Raw genomic sequence first — 21,348 nt, forward strand, 5'->3', positions numbered from 1 at the left:
GTGTAGGGTTCGGCTGCAGTACACGTGGCAGGAGACGAAGTACACCAAAACGGTGCCGTGTGATGTGTGGAAGATGGAATTCGGTGGATTTGCATGGAGGCTTGACACGAGGGCTGCTCTCACTCTTTGGCTTTGACGCCCGCCATCTGTGACTGGTAAGATGATTTAAAATGTTAAATTTTGATTATAAATAAATAACATAAAGATTGAAATCTTATATATTGTTGGTACGTCGTCAGCTAAGAAAGTTGATGGAAATAAAATAAGAAGGATTGAAAGATGAAATGCTAATGTAAGCGCAAGAGCGACCAGAGATTTGTGTGTGTGGAAATGTTTATATGAGCTGAAAATGCAATAAATGTCAAAAACTGATTGGCAAATATTAAATAAATGATGCTATTATATATATATTCTGTTTTAAGTTTTTAGTGTCGATCAGACAATAATACATATGGAAAAACGTGGCACGTTGTTTTACGATGTATATATAATTGAAAAATCTATAAAATTTTGAAAAATAATACATACAGTACACTTTGAATTATCTTGCTATGTAATTTTTCCAGTACAAAATCATACGAAACAATTCATATATTGACTTTTGAAAGAAACATCCAATTAGAAAATGGTATGTAATACACTAGGGTATGTAATTTTCCAGTACATATAGGCTAATTAGAAAGAAACATCATACAATACACACATGCATAACCTCCATATGTATTCATGTACACATATGGCCATGATCAATATATATATCAATAAACACTGTTAAGTAAAAATAAAAATATGTATATCACAAACACGTTCGAAGAGTAGCAGGTAGGATCCTCCGTTATAAACAAAAATGTATATCACAAACGATTTTGCTTTTGTCTTCCGAGAAATTATTATATATATATATATGTGTGCGCGTGCTATGCTGCCCGTGCATAAAATGAATGACATTAAGAAATCCTCGTATTATTTATATACCATGGACATTCTTGATTTTGTGTTGATATATTTTCTAGGGTTTGTTTCGTGATGTATTCGAGGGGCTTGTGAATTAGTCATAATTCAGATGATCTTTCAACTCCTTTGATTACACTTTTCACGATGTATTATATCGTCGATATATACATACACACATATAGGCTAATGCTACGCCTTGTCTTCGTATATGTACGTGTGTATATGCGTTTTATATATGTATGTATTTGCATGTTAATTTGTAAGAGTAATTGGGTACTTTAACGTTAGATCATGCATGCATGTGCGTGTATATATATATAAACACGTATGGTGTGGGTGTGTGTAGATGCTTGTAATGATTATACATCAAATCAAACTTTCATCGTGGGTTTCGCTAATTCTTCGCCCAGTGGATGCATCCCATTGGTGGATGAAAAGCGTGTGAGGAAAAGCGTGTGAGGAAAAGGAACGAACCAAAAAAAAAATGTGGAATGGAATAAATAAAGTTGCGAATGAAACACTCATCACGCCTCCATTTATTCACAAAGGAAACGTACACGTGGCATTTCGACCGAGGCGTTGGACAACAAACCCAACCAACCCTTGTCCTGGGCAATTTTTTTATGTGCAGTTGTCCTTTTCATCATCTCCGATAGTCAGATTACGCTCCTCGGTTCCAGGTATCACATCTCCACCGTCCACGTGGTCATCTCCTGCTGTGACAGGTGGAATATCCCAACGCTTCTACAGTAGAGATCGGTTCAGAGTCCGCCACGTGTACTATATGCTGTAAATTTCTCTGAGCTGTAAATTTAAACTCTACATCATTGTCTAGATCGCACTTATTACTAAATTAGTGTATATATAGATTTTTTCTATAGAGATTTGTATGTATCGGTCTATACGACATCATCATGCATTAGAATCATATGTATATGTTTAATATCGTTGGATTGTATTTCAATAGGAACATTATCCCTTATTTTGTTATATGAACTTCAAACCATATCTTTCATCTTTTTTTGCATGATTCGTCGTGATATATTTTACGTTTTATGGATCATATAGTTAAAATTCCATAATAGTTATACATGGTCATATTGATCATACAAAAATGTATTAAAAATGGTATGATCTAAAATTTATATAGTAAAATAAAAGTAATTTTGATATAACATAATCACTTCAACAGCATAATATTTTTCATTTGCTTTTCCAAGATTCTGTATTTTCTTCTTCAATTCTTCTTAATTTATTGTCACATTGATGTGACAAGACTCATATTATTTTTATATTTAGTCCATAGGTTCGTTGGTATTGGATTGGTATGGTAGCACTACAATCATAATTGTACTTTTGTTACAATAAACACCATTAAAATGGGTCTTATTTCAATATATATACATATACCCTTGTTTATTTATATTTAGTTACATACCATGTATATATACATTTAGTCGGTGTAGTTATCTGTCTGTATTCAACACACACACACACACACACACACACACATATATATATATATATATATATTAATATGTATCCTATTTTGAGGTAAATTTCCTGGCAATTTGGGGGTCGAATAATAAATAGTTACAGTTATAAGATCATTGGTGAGTGAAATTATTGGGCCTATGTTTAATTTGACGGCCCATAATAAGCTTCGTCTATTATTATGTTGAGCCTAAAGTATGAGATATTGAGCCCATTTCAGGCTTATTCAAACTAACACTCTCTGTATCTCTCTCCCTCATCTCCTAAACCCTAACAAACCCTCTCTCTCTCTCCGGGGAAGCGAAATGGGAAGTCAACAGGCGGCTGCTGCGTTCCTCTCGAACCTCGCCAAGGCGGCGTTCGGGCTCGGCACGGCGGCGACGGTGGTTAATGCGTCTCTCTACACGGTCGACGGTGGCGAGAGAGCGGTGCTCTTCGATCGGTTCAGGGGAGTTTTGGATCAGACCGTCGGCGAAGGCACTCACTTCCTCGTCCCGTGGCTCCAGAGACCTTTCATCTTCGACATCCGTACTCGGCCTCACACTTTCTCCTCCATTTCCGGCACCAAGGATCTCCAGATGGTTCATCTCACCCTTCGTGTTCTCTCCCGCCCCCAGGTATAATGCGTTCCGCTTCTTTCCATGCCTTGTTCTGTTGATTTAGCATTCGTTTCTCCATATTTTGTTTGAATTTCGTCAATGGTGCATTGTTCAGATTTTGTTGGTAATGATGTTCTGTTTTGGGATCTAGGCTGTAGTGGTTTGGTCATCCGATTCTAATGGATAATCTGCTTTTTCAAATGAATTACTGTTTTATCTGAGGAAGAATTCGGCCTAAGCGAGGTGGAAATGTTTTCGACTTGAATGCTGTGGAGGTGAACCTGATCCTATTTAATGTTTACCCTTTGCCTTGGAGATTACAAGTTACATTTGATCTAGGAGTTCAATATGCACCAGTGATGGAAGCGTTTGGTGATCTGGCTGATCTGCTCTTCGTATTATGATCCTGGATACTTGTGAGGAGGAACCTTGGATTAAGCAAGGTGGAATCGTTCTTCTTCCAAAGCTGAATGTTGCAGAAAAACCTTATGATCAAAGTATAGGCGAGAATGAATATGTTTATCTTAAAGTAGAATGGTTGTCTTTTATTACGAGCTTGTTGCTTAATTCATTTGAGATTTATCATTTATGGAAACTGACATGTTTATGTGGCGATTAAATGTTAAAGGAATCCCGTCTGCCGCACATTTTCCAAACCTTGGGTCTGGAGTACGATGAGAAGGTTCTACCCTCGATTGGTAACGAGGTCTTGAAGGCTGTTGTAGCTCAGTTCAATGCTGACCAGCTCCTCACGGAGCGTCCCCAGGTTTCAGCTCTTGTTCGGGAGTCGTTAATCAGGCGTGCCAAGGATTTCAACATTGTGCTGGACGATGTGGCTATCACACACTTGTCCTATGGAGTGGAGTTCTCGAGGGCAGTGGAGCAGAAGCAGGTGGCTCAGCAGGAGGCTGAAAGGTCAAAGTTTGTGGTGATGAAGGCTGATCAGGAGAGGAGGGCTGCTGTTATAAGAGCAGAGGGTGAGAGTGAATCTGCTCAGTTGATATCTGATGCAACAGCCAAGGCGGGTATGGGACTGATCGAGCTCAGGAGGATTGAGGCTTCGAGGGAGATTGCAGCTACACTCGCTAGGTCTCCCAACGTGGCTTACCTACCCGGTGGCCAAAGCATGATGTTTGCCCTCAACCCTTCTACCCGTTGAGAGAAATTGGTACGTGCTTTTCATCCATTCCGCTTTCAATAAACCGAGCGATCGATCTTATATTTCGTATTACATTGTGGGACCATTTTACCCCCACCAGATTCTTCCAAGGGTGCTTTTACTAACTCCGATGGCTGTCCAGTTAAATGGATCAGATGGCTGTTTAGGCGATGTTTTGTCATATTTAGAGCACTTTGGTTGTTTTGGAAAGAGTTGTTGGTCGTCCTTCTCATGTGCTGTCTTTGAGTAACTGTACTGTTTTGTCACTTTGTGTAGATCGCAGGTATGTGAATCTGATGAAATCAATAAAAAAGAGGAGGTCAAGGCTTTTGTTTCTAGTGAACTCTTTTAGGGGAAAAAAACGGGCTTTCTGCTTTGGGGTCTTTTATGTTCCTTACTCTGCGCAAAATTATTTTACCATTGTTGAAACCTCTCTCTCTCTCTCTCTCTCTCTCTCTCTCTCTCTCTCACGCGCACACACACATATCATTGAGCTCCATCTGCATCCGTTGTAATAATTTGGCTTTTACTTAATTGCTGAACTCTTTGCACATGGATATATGCCTAAGGCTGTTACAAGTAACTGATGACAACTTCAATAATTTTTCTTAGAATGTATGCTAGTAAGTAATAATGTAAGAGTGACGTTTTCAAAGGATTCAATATGTGTACACACACACATATATATATATATATATATATTATAATTGATTATTAATGAATTAAAAGCTCCATAATTCTATAATCATCTGAGATCGAAATGGTATGGCATACTTTCAATGTCGTAGACCTCAAGGGGTCATGAACCAACAGTCCAAGAATAAAGGCGTGTACCCTCGAGAACCAATTAGTACACAAAAGGCCAACAACGCTCTTATTTTTTTGGTCCAAACATACACAAAGCCGCTTTGCTTTGCCCTTCGGACAGAACAGTTGCGAGGAACACTCCCTAGACTGAACCCCTCAACAACATTATCTATTCAGAAGGATAAAAGCTGTAACTTGTCCCATACCCACATATATATATATATATATATATATAGGTCGTAAGTGTGGTATGCATATGTGGTGTGTGTGTGTGAATAAGGGTATTACAGTGTAGGAGGGATCCAAATGTAGCCATGGGTCTGAACGTAACCAGCTTTTTCAAGCAGCTCATCGGCTTCTGTTGGACCTCGGCTTCCTGGTTTGTACACAATTGGCTTCATTTCCCCTTTACCTATTCTGTGAAGCAACGGAGTGAATATCTCCCATGCCACCTGTTCGGATCGATTAAAAAAAGACCTTGTCAATTTCAGTCCCGTACCATGGACAAAAGCATATAAGTTTTTCAGTCTTCTGTTTTTTGGTAATGCAAATCGACTTTGATTCTTGAAAGATGTACGTCGTTAGTTCATATTTTCAGTTGTCACAATGTTTTGAGAAACGGGTGTCTACTGAGAACATGAGATCTTCAAACGCAAGTAGAATGATTTCTTGTTTTGTTCTCTTCCTAAGCAAAATAATGATGTGAGAGAACTAATCATTCTTGGTGATAAATATAGAAGTTTTACCTTTAGTTCATCTCTGCGAACAAAATGCTGTTGATCCCCTCGGATTCTGCAGATACACGCATCAACCAATTATGAATCATATATATATATATATGCTTTTTGTCTTTTTGATTCACTGAAAAGTGGGTGGAACGGTGCAGGCCCATTGGAAAATATGGCATGTTGCTGTTAATGGATTCAGATCATCGCTTGGTAAGGGTGTGATAGAATTATTACGTGTCGAGAATTAGGCGTTCATATGCCTCGGGGATCGACACTCCCTGGTAACGTTGTCCGTACGACAGGTCAAGTTCACTCTGTACAGTTGACATCTCCAGACCCGGTTGCTTCACCTGCCGTATAAAAAAAAGAGGGAGTAATGGTTAACATGTGTACAATATGGATGTTCGTTATTCTAGCCCTAACTGTCTTAGAAATTTCAGTGGGCATCGGTGAAATATGGATGACTACAACCGGTGGTTAAGGTGGAAAGTAAAAGAGATTAAAAAGTTTGGACACCTACGCATTGACTGCAGAGGATAAAGGTTAATTTTTTTTTTCTTTTTTCTTTTTCCAAAAACCGATCTGTGCTTAAAAGAAACTGAATCCAAAGGTAGACTATTTTGTTCAGAATCATAGCCGCTATTATCAAGACCAAAAACTTGCCGTCAACTTCATGTACATGGCTTCTGACGGCTGCAATCGTATTACAAACTCGTTCCTTCCTTGCTTCTGACCTGTTGCATGAGAGATAATTTAAACCAACAGAAACTCTCTCAGTACACACATTTCAACCTAAAATGCTATATAAGGTAACAAATAAAGAGTTTAAGCCAATGTTAAGACACATCATCAGGGCATGATAGAGTACATTTGAATATGTCGCCCGGAGCATCCTTGAACTGAACACGTATCTCTGCCTTTCTCGAGTTCAGTGCCTTTCCGGCCTTTATTATAAATGGAACACCTGAAAGAAGAAGAAGAAATGATCAGAAAATCAATAATGAGTAACAATGGGGAAGCTTTTGATGTAACCGGGGCACCTGAAGAGAAAACTTCTCTCTATAAGCCAATGGATGAAGTAACAAGTTCTGTTTTGTTATTTGATGTCAAGACATATTTTTAGATTCGGGAGTCTTCAAATTTGGCATGGATAAGAGTACAATAGGTTCCAAGGGGCTCTGATAGAGTTTGGGCCCTAACTCCACCCAAAAGCTGGCTCAAGGGTGGAGGGTTGACCCTCCCTCATATAGAGGTCCCAGATTCCTCCCCACGGTCGATGTGGGACTCCATCAATACCGCCCTTTTTAGACAGTGACGACCACGGCGCTGACGGTCTCACGGTCGCTGGCGGCTACTCCCTCTCTTTGGGTTCCTCTCCCGACCGGACCGCTAGCCCATCGGGCCGAAGGCCCGCCAGGGTTGGGACAAAGCCCACACCAGCCCGCAGAGAGAGGCTCTGATACAAACTGATAGAGTTTGGGCCCTAACTCCACCTAAAAGCTAGCTCAAGGGTGGAGGGTTGACTCTTCCTCATATAGAGGTCCCAGATTCCTCCCCACGGTCGATGTGGGACTCCATCAGGCTTCTACTATAAGATCAGAGTCATATGATCACGTTTTCCCGTAAAACCCAATTTTTTTTTCTCATTTTCGTTTTGGATTCTTAGATGGTCTTCTAAAACTTGACTTAGATAATGAAAAGATATGAGTGGAATGGTCACCTTCCCATCTTTCATTGTGTATGTGAAGAACCACTGTGGCAAATGTTGGAGTGTTTGAGTCATCTGGGACAGTTGGATCATCCTTATACCCTTCATATTGTCCAAGAATCACCTCTTCGTCTTTTATAGGAAGCACTGATTGAAGCACCTGAAGTTTACTTAAGAATCAGCCACCTGACCTTAACTGGCTGAATATGCAGATGACAATATCACTGAAGTAATATGAATCAACCACCTACAGAGATTTCTAAAGGAAGATGTCAATATATGTTATAGAAAAATTCCAAAAGATTAACAATCCAGATGCAAAAGGGCATAGTGTAATAGACCCTGTTAAAAGGATTAAAAGGTGATCATAAGAATATATCCCACCTTCACTTTCTCATCCCGGATGTGCTCAGGTTTAAGAGAGATTGGTTTCTCCATGGCAACAAGGCAAAGAACCTGCAGCTCACTAAACCTTGTTAATATATGGATTCATTTGTCATTATAGAAACTTCTAGGATCACATTCAAATGGAAGTGTGTAATTCAAGTGAAGACCAAGACATTTTGATGGAATATTATGTTATAGGTTTCGAGAAACGAAATCCATCTAGTAGGAACCCACCTGGAGCAGATGGTTTTGAATAATATCACGGATGATTCTGAAATAGCACAAGCAAACATTTGATCAGAAACTCAAATATTTCTCCACATCATCTACATTCCTAGGAAAGAACAAAATGAGGAAAAAGTTTAGAATGTATTACCCATATTCATCAAAATATCCACCACGGCCTTCGGTTCCAAAATCTTCCCTGAATACAATCTGTACGAAGAGCATTTGAAAGTTACGTGCATTTAACCCTAAATGACGGTTAGGAATTTTTTGTGTTAGCTAACAGCTCTCACCTGCACGTTATCGATGTTGTCACGGTTCCACAGTGGCAAAAACAAGCGATTGGCAAATCGGAGGACCAACTGCAAGTCATGCAAGGGTCAGAAGATCTTTGCCAGTACAAAGCAACACATTTACTAATAGATTCTGATAGGCAAACATGTTTTACCATGTTTTGGACCAACTCCTTTCCAAGATAGTGATCAATACGGTAGATTTGTGATTCGTCAAAAAGCTCTCCAATCTGGGAACTCAGCTGCTCTGCAGATTCCAAGTCCTTGCCAAATGGCTTCTCAACCACAATTCTAGTCCATCCACCAAGATCAGCTGGAAGATTACAAGACAAGATAAATGTGAGATATGTAAAACGAAAATACTTCATTTTTAAGCTGCATCACCTAATTTGATGATGAAAAACCAGTAATGATGCAGGATGAGAGAACTCTTTAATTGGTAGGAACACACATTTGTTCATGCAACATGTCCTGATCATCTTGCACACAGAGGGGTAAACTGAGGGCGGGAGTGCAAGTTAAAACAATCTCCTGGAAGATCCTTCAGTACTATTCTTCGAGATTTCGTGCTCCGAAATTGCCTTGTCTAGTTTCTGGAACCCCTCCTCAGAATCATAAGAACCGCTCACGTATTTAATCTACAGAAATTGGAATTGCAAACCCGATATGAGTGCTGAGACATGGAGCTGAATTATTGCAATCAATATGAGCCAAAGGAAAAAACCTAACCAGCTGCAGAAACTCTGACAATGTTTCTACTTGCTCAGATGCTTTTTTCTCATCAACTAGGTATCTGTATAAAATTTCACATCAGATAAACCTGAACAAGAACTAAGAGTTAAGGAACTTCGCCCCTGGATTATATAGATGAGTAGAGATCAACAAGCCATGAAGAGAAATTAAGCCACCCATCCAACTGAAAGTGCAGCTGAATTGGACGGTCTTATCAGAGATATATGCATCAAACTGAAAAAGCTGAGTACAACAAAACTGGAGATGGTTAATCTCACCCGTGGATCCGGTTTCTCAAGTCTTCATCAGATATCCTAGTCCTGGCATAACCAAAGATGTGAACTTCATCCTGTCTGAGAAATCCCTGCTCATAAACCAAAAGAGGTAACTAACAGCTAAGAACTGGTGATCCTACACAGACATCAAACTATAAAACATACAATCACGACACAAAACCTGGCGATATAGGTGGAAAAGTGCAGGGAAAGTCTTCTTCTTGGCAAGATCACCCGAGGCACCGAGCACGACAACTGAAAGTGCAGCTTTAGAGGTGGCACGGAAATCGAACTTAAGGAAACTGTGTTTTACAGGCCTCGACAAAATATTCTTTTAATTTCAGGTAATTATCTGGAATCGCTCGAATTGCCGGAGTTTTGCTGTCGTCAACAACCGCCCCAACATGAAATTGATATAACTGGCTTCCCATGTCTTCCATCTGAACGAGTAGGAATCCAGTACAAGACTAGATAAGCCCCTACATCTTCAAGGGATGGAGTATATTTTCTGCAAGAAATGTCAGACCACTCACATACATCTCATTCAATAAAAAAAAACCCTGAGAGAAAATCATGTCAGGTTTATGGGATCTTTCAGTTCTTACAATGTCCTACAACAAACAGTAACATCTTCACCCCCAAAGGATATTTCCATGAGTGCAGATCCATGCAACTTATTCTTAGTTCTGTACCATATGTAGTCACCACCACCTTCATGTCCACCAAAATAGATTCTATGTGGCACAACCTCTTGTTTCTCGCAACACTCAGGAATTACAAGCTCCAGCCCCATAGGATTTGCTGACCGAAAAGGATAAAAGGGAGGACATGAGATTTGTCGAAAACAGTGCACAACCATCGTGTAGGAGTCTGAGTTAATGTCTTATAGTTAAAAGATTGAAATACACCCATAAGTGTTTCCAGTGATGGCAGCTGCTAAAGCTTCTCCAGGTAAGTTGAAAGAGCCATTCACATACCATGCATAATGTAGCAAGCAAGGCCACATTGTTCTCATCTTTCGCATATTTCTACTTTTGGTATCTTCGAAAGGCAATGTATACTCTTTACATTAATGGTTAATGGATAGTTCACAAAAGACGACTCACCCGGAGCAATACCATCAGATACAATACTCCTAGGATTGCCTTTTATTCTATCCTCCCGGACAGGAGTGTAGACAAGTTCAATTCTTTTCCCAACATCCTCCAGCGATAAATCCAAAAATTCTGCTCAGAGATGTTTTGTTTTACAAAAAAAATCACTGGATCAAAGAAAAGGTAGACTTTTTTTATTAAAAAACATAATTGATATTACTTCTTAGATAATTAATCGATGCACTTAATTTATATGTATATTATAATGCTCTTTGATATATTCTACACAACATTGGATTATATGAGAACATTGTAACCTTCAATGTGTTACAGTCAAAGTTCTTGTAATATAATATATACAAACAAACAAACAAAATTAGATACATAGTTTAAAGCAAAACAATCCATTAATTTTTATATATGATAATTATGTTGTTTTTTTAGATTAGTTGGCACATCGAATAAAAAAACTAAAATTATGACTGCAATTTAAATCAAATCTAAAAATTAATAGTTTTGATTTTATATCTCTATATTCACATATGTCCATCCTTTCAAACATTATATATCATATATAATCTCTAAATCAATGAAACCAATAATATTAAAATCATTGAAACAATCATCGCATCTCCTACCGCCCACGTGGAGATTGATGACATCATCATCGGTGTGCTTGGCCGTTATTATTTTTTGTTTTTATTTTTTTATATTTTAACTTCAATAGTATTAATTGTTCATAAATAGATCACGTTTTTGTTGTTTTGCTACGTTAGTAATTATGAAAAACCATTCATTATTAGATACATAGTTTTATAATGTTATAATTATAACACATCAGTTTATTCTCATTAGTTTAACCGTGCACATCTCACGTTTTGAATATACAATCAGTTTTTTAATTTTAACATCAAATATAAAGCAAGATAAATTAAACATCATGGCATTTTGTTTAATTCTCATTAGTTTATAATTAAAAAAAGAAATTTATTGTAATTAAAGAATAAAATAAAATAAAACAAAATCTATATATATTAATAAAGAAGTTTAAAGGATTGTGGTGAACTCATCTCCACCTCATCATCCATGTGTCAAGTTTTTCAATCTTTATTGATTAATTAAATTAAAATATATATATATATATAAATAATTGATTAATTAAAATCTTCATGTAAATTGATGGTTTTACTTGACACATATAAACTAAAACAAATAGAGCTTTTTTTTTAAACCCCCATATAAATATATTAAAATCCAAGTTCAAAATCTTCATTAGTTATTTAATTAGATTATCACTAAGAATTGCACGTAAAAAAAAGGTTTTATAAAAATGAAGTTATCACATATAATAAAGAAAAATGTTAACATATTATTATAGTTTAAAAAGGAAAAAGTTCAATAATTAACTTGAAATTTTTATATATTACAATTATTTTTTTATAATTATCGTTATATATGTTTTGTAAATATAACTTGAATATAACATAATTAAACATCAACAATTAAAATCACAAATATGCATTTCAAAACCGTCAGATGTGATTAACATTTATCAATAAAAATATAATTAAATGAGAAATGTTAAGTTACATTGAAAAGTCATATGGTTAATGCTGATATTAATGAGCATTTTATGTTATGGTGTATTGTAAAGTCGTGAATAGAGAAGGATAATATTAATAAATAATTTATTGGGTTTTCTTAGGAGAATTGTTTGTCTCCTCATTTGGCGTCTCTTGATATGTTCTTATCTGACCTGGTCTAATTATGAATGTGCATTTGTTCAAATAGTTTCTTTGCCCTATGGGTCTGTTTTTGCATAATTTGTGCTGCATTTGGATTGTTGACAGGAAGGAAGAGCATATATGGAGTTGCCTTCTGGATTTCCATTCGAGACTGAGGTTTAATCACAGAGGGATTGTGGGATCACCACATTCAAATGGTGGTCAGTTATTTATGATTTTGGATGAATGTGATTGGCTTGCTAAGCAGCATATTATTTTTCTGAGTGATTGATTGTTCATTGTGATGGATTATTTCCCGATGTTAACTTTCATTTGGAGAAGAGGAAGAGAAGGAATTGGCGGCTGTGTGGCAAAAAATACAGAGCAACCATGATGCAATGATCCTCGCCTCCTGAAAGCGGAAACTGTTGACAAAAATACATGCTATTTAATAGAGTAAAGATTGAAAAGAAAATTAAAACAAAGAACATGCCGATGATAGAAAGTCGTGCTTAATATTAATATCATAGTTATTATACCTTACTTTCGTAATTTTTGCGATCAGAATTTTTATGGCAGGGATGGTGGCTATGGAAGCTGCAAATGCCGTTCGCGCATCAACGGACCATTCATCCGAGGTGATGAACCCGGTGGATGTTCCATGTCTTCTTCCACACAAGAAGAAGGACCCGGTAACTGTAATATTTATGTATTATAATTTTCCTTTTTTTTTCATAATAAATATGAAATTTCTAAAGAAAAGATGTATGATACCTTTAATGATTGTTGCAGTCAAAATTATATGGGGATGTGTTAAAGGTCACGTAAACTCAACCGCCAAGAAACAAGTCATAATTTCTTAGACGTCGGAGCCAAACTCAAACTTACGTTGTCCGAAAAGATATCCCAACAAATACATCCTCCTCCGCCTCCGCCGCCGATGAGTTAGATTACATTACAAGAATCTTACTACAAATCGGAATCGACAAATACACACCAATCTCCCACGCGAAATGGTTCTCTCATTCTCATCCTCTCGACACTTCAATCTTCTACTCCTTCAAACATTTCGCCATCACATCGGAAAGGATCAAGAGCTCGCCGGAAAATCTGGATCTCGATCCGTTGTAATAGGAAACTACTGTTCCATTTAGCCGATGAGATCCTCATCGATGTCTTAAAGCCTCGCATGAACATGAAACCGTGGGTAGGCCATTACCCGATTTTATATCGTCGAGATCTTCGCGGGTCGGAGCTGATCGACGAGTTGTGTCGGAAAAACAGGGAGTTCCCGATATCTATATATACATGTATGTATGTATGTATATGCCTGTATATTTATACATATTAATTTATGTGAATAAAAAAATCAATACTTAATTTAGGAATTTTGATTTACTTATTTACTTAGTTATTTTGGTATTTGATTATTTTTATTTATTATTTTAGTTTTACCTTTTATACATGTATGTATATATATATGTATGTATGTATATAAGTATATATGTGTATGTATATGTATGTGTATATATGTAAAGATTTATTTATTTATTTTGGTATTTGATTATTTATTTTATTATTATATTATTTTTTATTTTCCATTTTTAATAAATAAAAAATATATGTATATATATATATATACATGTATGTATATATATTGTAAGTATATTTTCACATATCAATTTATGTGAATAAAAAAATTCAGTACTTAATTTAGAAATTTTTATTTACTTATTTATTTTGGAAAATGATTACTTATTTTATTAATTTATTATTTTTATTTATTATTATTATTTTATTTTTATTTTTTATATCCTACCTGTTGTTAATTTGGATGGAGATTGAACGTCATAGAATTTTCGTTTATCTAATTGGACATTATTGTTTTTACAAATCATTTTAAAGTATCATAATATTTAAAAATAAATTATGTGAGAATAAAAATAATAATATAGAATTTAAAGTATGATAAAAAGTAAGTGATGAAAGAAATAAAATATATGTTAGATAGTTATACAAAATAAATTAAAGTATCAATTTTTTCCGTTGGTGATCTAGATAATTATAAAGATATTATTATAAATTTAAATATTTTTTTTTTTGCAATATAGAAGGACATTATTATAAAATTAAAAAAAATAACATAAACCCCACCAATTCGTTCAAATAAGTCAAATCAATATATAGATTTTAAATTTGATAAAAAAAACTACAACACAATTCAAATTTTGCCAATTCCATATACCAAATCAGACAATTTGGAGAAATTTTCAATACGGATGATCTGACAGGAGAAAACCGTTCACAAATGAATATGTTGATTGTCATAAAAATATAAAACTTATTGATAGTAATTAGTAAAACACATATACAAAAGTATACATATATGCGTGTGTAATAAAACAATATCATAATTATATTAAATTAACTAACACTTCCTATAACTCAAGTAGGGGTGGGCACGGGTCGGGTACCCGGAATTTTAGGGTAACCCGAACCTGAACCCGAACCCGAATTTTTTTTTAAAAATTACTCGAACTTGAACCCGAGTTAAACGGATACCCGAAAATTGGATACCCGAACAAATACCCGGATACCCGCGAGTACCCAAACCCGAATTTTAAAATACAAAAATTCAAGAAAATGAGAATACTTAAATAAAATCTTACATAAAAACAGTCTAAATATAAAATAAAAAGATAAAAACATATAGTTGATCATAAAATATTCTTCCAAATCTTTAAACATAATTTTAATTCCATTGTCATTCCCAACTTCACTACATATTAAGCATGTGTCCTCGTTATCATCTTCCCGGACCTGTTAAGAAGAAAGAAAAAAAATAAATCATATCATAAAACAAAAAATCAAACAATATGAAACATACACAAATAAACTTACCGTTTGTTTATCTTGTTAATCCGATTCATATCCTCTTTCAAGACTTTCACTACCCTTTGATATCGGATAATCTACAAAAACATAGAAAATTAAACAATAAATATATAAAATATTCATATACATATATAAAAATAAAACAAATCATACCTTCTTCAAATTTTACAAGGTCATCCAACGATTCTTCAAGTGATACCGGTCCATAATCCGATCGAAGCCAATCTTGAGTACAAATCAAAGCTTCAACTAGTTGAGGGGTAAGAGAACTACGAAATGGATCGATAACACGACCACTCGTACTAAAAGCAGCTTCCGACGCAACGGTTGATACCGGTATAGCCAAAACATCCTTTGCCATATGAGAAAGAATTGGGTATTTTCCACCCGAAACCTTCCACCAAGATAAAATATCAAAATTTTCTGTTGATTTCTCACGTTCATCTGAAAAATATTTCTCCAACTCATTCTTCGATATCCCACCTTCATTCTCTTTTGCATAGTCTTCAAATTGTAAGTCTATAAACTCATCACTAATCACATCAGCATCCTCGTCTAATGCAAGATTTGGTTGAACTTGTGCAATGGATGATTGTCCATTAGAATGAAGACTCTCATAATAGTTAAACAATCTCTCTAACGCATCATCAAGCATCCTAATCACTTCTTCTGCTTTAGCTTTATCATCATAACTTTCACGAATCATCCAAACCACATATTTCAACTTGTATCGGGGATCAAGAACACGTGCTACAAAAACAATCATGTTCACACTATCCGAATGCCAATACTTATCGAATTTCATCTTCATTCTTGCAGCCATAGACCTTTTACTTTCATCACTAGAATTAAACAATCGTTTAATTCTATACCCCAAACCAAATATCTCTCTCATGTATTCACTCCCAGTAACGTATCGGGTTCCAGAGATTTTCAAAGTCGCATCATAAAAATACTTCAAGATAGGTAGAAAAGACTGAGCATAAGTCCAATCAAACTCTCTTGGCGGGCCATAACCGTTTTTGGAAAGGTCTTCCACATACGTTTCTTCTATAGACTCAAGCATATCAAACGCTTTCTTAAGCCTTAAAGCTGACTCCAACATCAAATATGTAGAATTCCATCTTGTTTCTACATCCAAACAAACTTTAACTTTGGTATCAAGATCTGATCGTTCCAAGCATTCCTTAAATTTTTCAGCCCTATTTGTCGAAGACCTCACATAACGAACTGCCAAACGAATGCGACAAATAGATTCGTGCAAGTCCTTCAAACCATCTTTCACAACCAAACCCAAAATGTGAGCACCACACCTCATATGCAAAAACTCACCATCCAAAACACTTGTTCCCCATGTCTTAAACTTCTTTTTCAAGTACTTTAATCCCACATCATTGGCGCTTGCATTATCAACCGTGATAGTAAATACTTTTTTTTATCTTCCAAGCATTCAAACATTTCTCCACCATCTTGTCAATCGTTTCCCCCGCATGATTGGTATTGGACAAAAGTTGATGATTTTTTTATGCAACTTCCACTCATCATCAATAAAATGCGCCGTCAAACACATGTAGTTTATGTTTTGAACGGACGTCCAAGTATCTGTTGTGAGAGAAACACTTCCTTTGTGTTTCCTAAAAAAATCACGCAACACATTCCTCTCCTCTATAAACAAATTCATGCAATCCCTAGTTATCGTCCTTCTTGACGGAATAACAAATCGGGGTTGAAACACACGCACAAAATCCTTAAACCCCTCTCTTTCAACAAATCTAAAGGGTAATTCATCTATTATAATCATCCGGATCAAAGCTTTCCGACATAATTCCTGATTAAACACCAATAACGAAGAAACCCCTCTAGTCTGATCACCTTTCCCTTGATGATACAAAGTCGTTTGCTTTAGTCTTTTTGAACTTTGATCATCACTATCCTCATGAGGTGTCTTTTTGCAAACCCTCAAGTGTTTCAACATAGCACTTGTCGATGTACCCGTAACTGTGGAGCAACTAATATAAGAGCTACAATGGTCGCATATAGCTCTTTTCCCATCGTTAGCTTTTTTAAAATGATTCAAAGCATCAGATTTAGACTTAGGAGGTAAAAGTACCTTATTATCATTAGCCACATTTACTTGGGTAGGAATATCTTCAACTCTTCCAATGCTTTGTGTTTGTGATACCGAAACTATTGTTTCACTCGTTTGAGATGCAATATTCGGTGTCTCTGAACTTTCAGCCATAGATGACATGTTAGTTTCGATCAACAATCTGCCAAGAAACACAAAAAAAAATCTGATCAACACTTTGTTATCAAATAAATAATAGACGAAGAGATTTTAGAGTATCTATAGAACATCTAAACCCATATGTCACAAAATCTGAAGAAAAAAAAATCCACAAAAAAGACCAGAACTATACAACAAAAGATTTTAGAATTTTGTAAAATTCAATCAGTCCAAGAAGTTTCAGAAATCTATTTCTTACAAAATCCGTATTACAAAAGCAGTGAATCAAGAAGAAATGTCATCTCAGAGAATATGACCATCCACAATCTGAGTCGAGCAAGTCACAATCTGAGATTATATCAATGGAGATCCAACATAAGAACACAAAAAACGAAAAAACTTACCAAGAACACGAGCACGCCACAATCTGAGTCGAACAAAAGTGTGTTGCCTCGACAGGAGAAAGACCTCAAAAATCGTGTCACATGAGAAGAAATCTTCACTCAGATGAAGGACTCACGGCTGCAAGAGGAGAACCAATGATGATGAGGAGGAGATTATGGTTCAAATGGAAGAGGGAGAAAATGGGAGGAGGAGCAAAAGTAAAGGTTACGCGGCGTGAGGCTTGAGTGAACAAGAGAGAGAGTTGTAAAATTAGGTTAGAAATTAGAGCTTATTTTTTAGTAATTTAATTAATTCCGGGTACCCGCGGGTAATTACCCGACCTAGAAATTAATACCCGAACCCGAACCCGAAATTCGGGTATTTTTAAATTGATTACCCGATCTCATCTCGTTGAATGGTCGGATACCCTAATTTCGGGTACTCGTCTCGCGGGTCGGGTCAGATACCCGAATTTCGGGTTTTTTTGCCCAGCCCTTCAAGGGGCTGCCCGACTCCCAAAATTCATGGGAGAAGGAGGAAGACCTATGGCAATTCGCGGACATGATCCGCGAGTTCAATGCCAATCACAACTAAGCACACAAGGGCCAAAGACGTGACGATGACGTCCCGAGTTCAAGTGAGGGAGCATGTCAGGAGGAAAAATGGGTAATTTTTCATTTCCCGTGTCCTTTTCTTTTTCTCGTTCATCCGTTCGTACAAGTACATTCACGGATGACCGGAAGACCGAGGAAGCTCGCACGCTACCGAGGAATCCCGCATGCGTCCGAGAAATCCTGTCGCACAGATCGAGAAACTTTGGACCTGCTCAGCAAGTCTCGGCCAACCCAACACTTTGCTTCGCATGCGTCCGAGGAAGCCCGAACCAGTCCAGCACTTTGCGGCCAGCCCGACAACTTCTTGCGGACACACCCGAGAAGCTCCAGCACGGGACAACTCAGGCTCTGGACCAAGGACGGACACGGACCACTCACCCCAGACCTCTTGGCACCCTCCAGCTCACGTCCAAGCCACGTCCAAGCCCAGACCACATTCGGACCAGCCCATGACCGAAATTGGCCTCAAAACCTCGTCCATGGTCCATGACAAGTTCATGGACGTGTCCGAGGCCTTGGCTCATGGCCATACCTCGGCCCATGGCCCATTAGCTCATCTAGGCGTGTTTCCTTTTCCATTTTAGGCATGTTCTAGGACTTTCTTTTCTGTTTAGGAAAGTAGGATCCGAATGGGAAGAATATGGGAAGTGAATTGTAAAGTTTCCATTTGTGGTTATTAGGCCAAACCTAATAAAGCCCTAGCGCCGGCCACACTTGGGAACTAAGCTCACAACCACCCAAATTCTCTCTAAGGACTCCGAAACCCTATCTTACATCGCCGGCCAGCTCCCCTTTCATTTCACCGCCGGTGGCTTACAAACTACCGCGTGTGAACCTTGTAACGGGCTGCCGATCCTTTGTACCTTTTCCTTATAATTAATAAAACACCCGCCGTACCGTCGGCGTTCCTCTCCCTCAATCTCTTGGACCTCTCAGCCTTTTTCTCTCGAACCATCTCTCGGACCAAGTCCTTGAGAAGGCTTAGTTGGGCTTCTCGGCATCCTCACTCGTCCATAGCACGTTCGGATTGCCCCAGGAACTCCCCATAAGGCCCAGCTGCCTCACGGATTAACCTAGATCACCCCTAGGTCCGTGACATCTGTGGTATCAGAGCCTAGTTCGCTCACAAACGGACCAGGTCTCCCCACCGCTTCCGCAACACACACTCAACCGAGATCCGAGAGAAGACAGGAGATTCGACACCATGTCGAGCCAAGATGGAGTCAACAACCAGCCCTTGGAGCACCACTCCGAGGCTGAGAATGGGCGTGGACGAGGCACAGACCTCGGTCCCACGACACCAGCTAGAGCACGCGCAACCGATGCACAATCGAGAACCGTAGAAGCACAGATCAAAAAAAAATGTCACGCACCTAGTCGTTGGGTTCGACCGATGGTACGTGACACTCCGTACAGCCGCGTAAAGGTGCAGAATAAGGCAGACTGTACGGGTTGGGAAAATTCGGGATTCGTCGGGAAACCTCGGACTTGTTGGGAGAAGTCCGAGATTCGCTGGGAGGATCGAGACTAGGATCCGGGCTAGTCTGGACCGTTGCGGGAAATGTCAGGCCTTGGCTTGTAATGGGCCGAGTTCCTTGGACGGAACGAGCAAACTTGGCCGAGAATTCGGACCAGGATGCGAGTCGGACGCGTCGGGTCTGGAGAGAGTTCTCGGCTGGGCGGACAAGTGTGAGAACTTGGCAGAATTCCTCGGGCAAACTCGTTCGGTGTACGAGAATCGAAAGAGAGACGAAATGAGAAACAAAGGGACAAGTGAATGAATCCAAAACGCGAGGACGGTTTTATTAGATGGCAAAACGAACCAAGGGGACGCCGGCGGTCTTACAAGGGAGACGACCGACGGCGGAATGAGAGAGAAGTCGAGAGAGAAATGAGAGAAGATTTCCGGATGACTTCTCAAATGGCCTTGGGGTCCCTTTTATAGGCTAAGGGTCCGAAGCACATAGGGAAAGCCACAAATCCGAGATTGATTGATTGGCAATCAATCAATCCTTAATCATGCGCCTAATTACAATCATTCCTAAAACAAAAGATAAGATCCAATCATGATAAATACTTGCCATATCTAGCACTCGGACGAATCTGGACCAAATGAGGGCTCCATGCGAATGGGCCGAGAGATGAGGTGATGGGCTTGGCCATGAGAGAGTCCAAGGGGCTTGGTCAAGGGGCTTGGACTTGTTGGGAAGGAAGCCCAAGTCGAAGTCACTCTTCAAGTCCAAGTAGTGGGCTGTTCCAAGACTAGACTTTGTGTAATACCCTAATTTTTTCAATTAATTAAAGCTTAAAATATATTAATATAATAAATAATATTATTTTTATTAATATATATAAATAAGTAGGTGGACATTAAGCCGCCCACGTTATAAATACATATATATTATATAATAAAATAAATATACAATGGCTCTGCCACTTAAATATATTAATAATATTTATAAAAAAAATGAATAAAAAAAAAGATACTCTCTCCTATAAAAGGAGGTGTCGTGGTGAGGGAGAGAGCAAGAGTGAGAGTGCGAGCAAGAGAAAAAAAAATATATAGGGAGAGAGAGTAAAAACAAAAAGTAAAAAAATAATAATATAGTAAATAATTAATAGTAAAAAAAAATATATATATATAGTAAAGTAAAAAGAAAATTTATTATTGAGAGGATTCTAATCAATCCGGAGAAAAACTACCGTCACAGCAAAATAATCGGCATAATTCAGGTGAGTGAATTTGGATGTGATTCGAGAATTTTATTTTTATTGTCTTCGGAGTTTGATTGTGTGTGTGTAAAATTGTTGATTGATTCGTGTTGCTTGAATATTTATGATTGTTTTTTTTGTATAATTCAAAAGTCTGAAGTCACCACTCTTTTATTTTCGAAAAATAAGTCCAAAGTAAGTATACATGATCTGGAAGTCCAATTGTCACTGGAAGCCACGTCTGCCTTAGTCACTACTGTTGCTCACGACCTGAAACGTTGCGTAACAACGTCCTAAGCTATATGCTTAGGGAGGAATTCGGGTGTAACCCGAGATT

The 21,348-nt window shown here is 37.7% G+C and overlaps 2 protein-coding genes and 1 long non-coding RNA gene across 4 annotated transcripts; 1 reads left to right on the top strand and 2 right to left on the bottom strand.

The window, feature by feature from the left end:
* Nucleotides 1–2,692: 2,692 nt before the first annotated feature.
* On the top strand, nucleotides 2,693–4,789 carry LOC104825303 (prohibitin-3, mitochondrial). 2 transcript variants are annotated; one of them, XM_019203940.1, is made up of 3 exons: nucleotides 2,693–3,065; nucleotides 3,676–4,215; nucleotides 4,490–4,789. In XM_019203940.1, exons 1-2 carry the CDS (start codon nucleotides 2,754–2,756, stop codon nucleotides 4,204–4,206), a joined length of 843 nt encoding a protein of 280 aa, XP_019059485.1. In that variant the 5' UTR covers nucleotides 2,693–2,753; the 3' UTR covers nucleotides 4,207–4,215; nucleotides 4,490–4,789. The 2 variants fall into 2 exon arrangements, with proteins under 2 accessions (XP_019059485.1, XP_010555913.1); XM_010557611.2 differs by having other exon boundaries at nucleotides 2,695–3,065; nucleotides 4,483–4,789.
* A 302-nt stretch (nucleotides 4,790–5,091) lies between these two features.
* LOC104825343 (glucose-6-phosphate 1-dehydrogenase, cytoplasmic-like) lies at nucleotides 5,092–8,977 on the bottom strand. Its single transcript, XM_019203948.1, has 12 exons — nucleotides 8,806–8,977; nucleotides 8,510–8,667; nucleotides 8,355–8,423; nucleotides 8,213–8,271; nucleotides 8,071–8,107; nucleotides 7,834–7,905; nucleotides 7,462–7,609; nucleotides 6,610–6,705; nucleotides 6,405–6,475; nucleotides 5,976–6,091; nucleotides 5,760–5,805; nucleotides 5,092–5,465 (listed from the first exon to the last, which is right to left on the bottom strand). The coding sequence occupies exons 1-12, from the start codon at nucleotides 8,831–8,833 to the stop codon at nucleotides 5,298–5,300; spliced, it is 1,068 nt and encodes a 355-aa protein (XP_019059493.1). The 5' UTR covers nucleotides 8,834–8,977; the 3' UTR covers nucleotides 5,092–5,297.
* Nucleotides 8,978–9,772: 795 nt separating this feature from the next.
* On the bottom strand, nucleotides 9,773–10,582 carry LOC104825304. Its single transcript, XR_773605.1, has 3 exons — nucleotides 10,468–10,582; nucleotides 9,967–10,162; nucleotides 9,773–9,869 (listed from the first exon to the last, which is right to left on the bottom strand). It is a non-coding gene; the product is annotated as an uncharacterized LOC104825304 (long non-coding RNA).
* Nucleotides 10,583–21,348: the final 10,766 nt, after the last annotated feature.

Source organism: Tarenaya hassleriana, unplaced genomic scaffold (genome assembly GCF_000463585.1).
Source record: "Tarenaya hassleriana unplaced genomic scaffold, ASM46358v1 Cleome44, whole genome shotgun sequence".
NCBI lineage: Eukaryota > Viridiplantae > Streptophyta > Magnoliopsida > Brassicales > Cleomaceae > Tarenaya > Tarenaya hassleriana.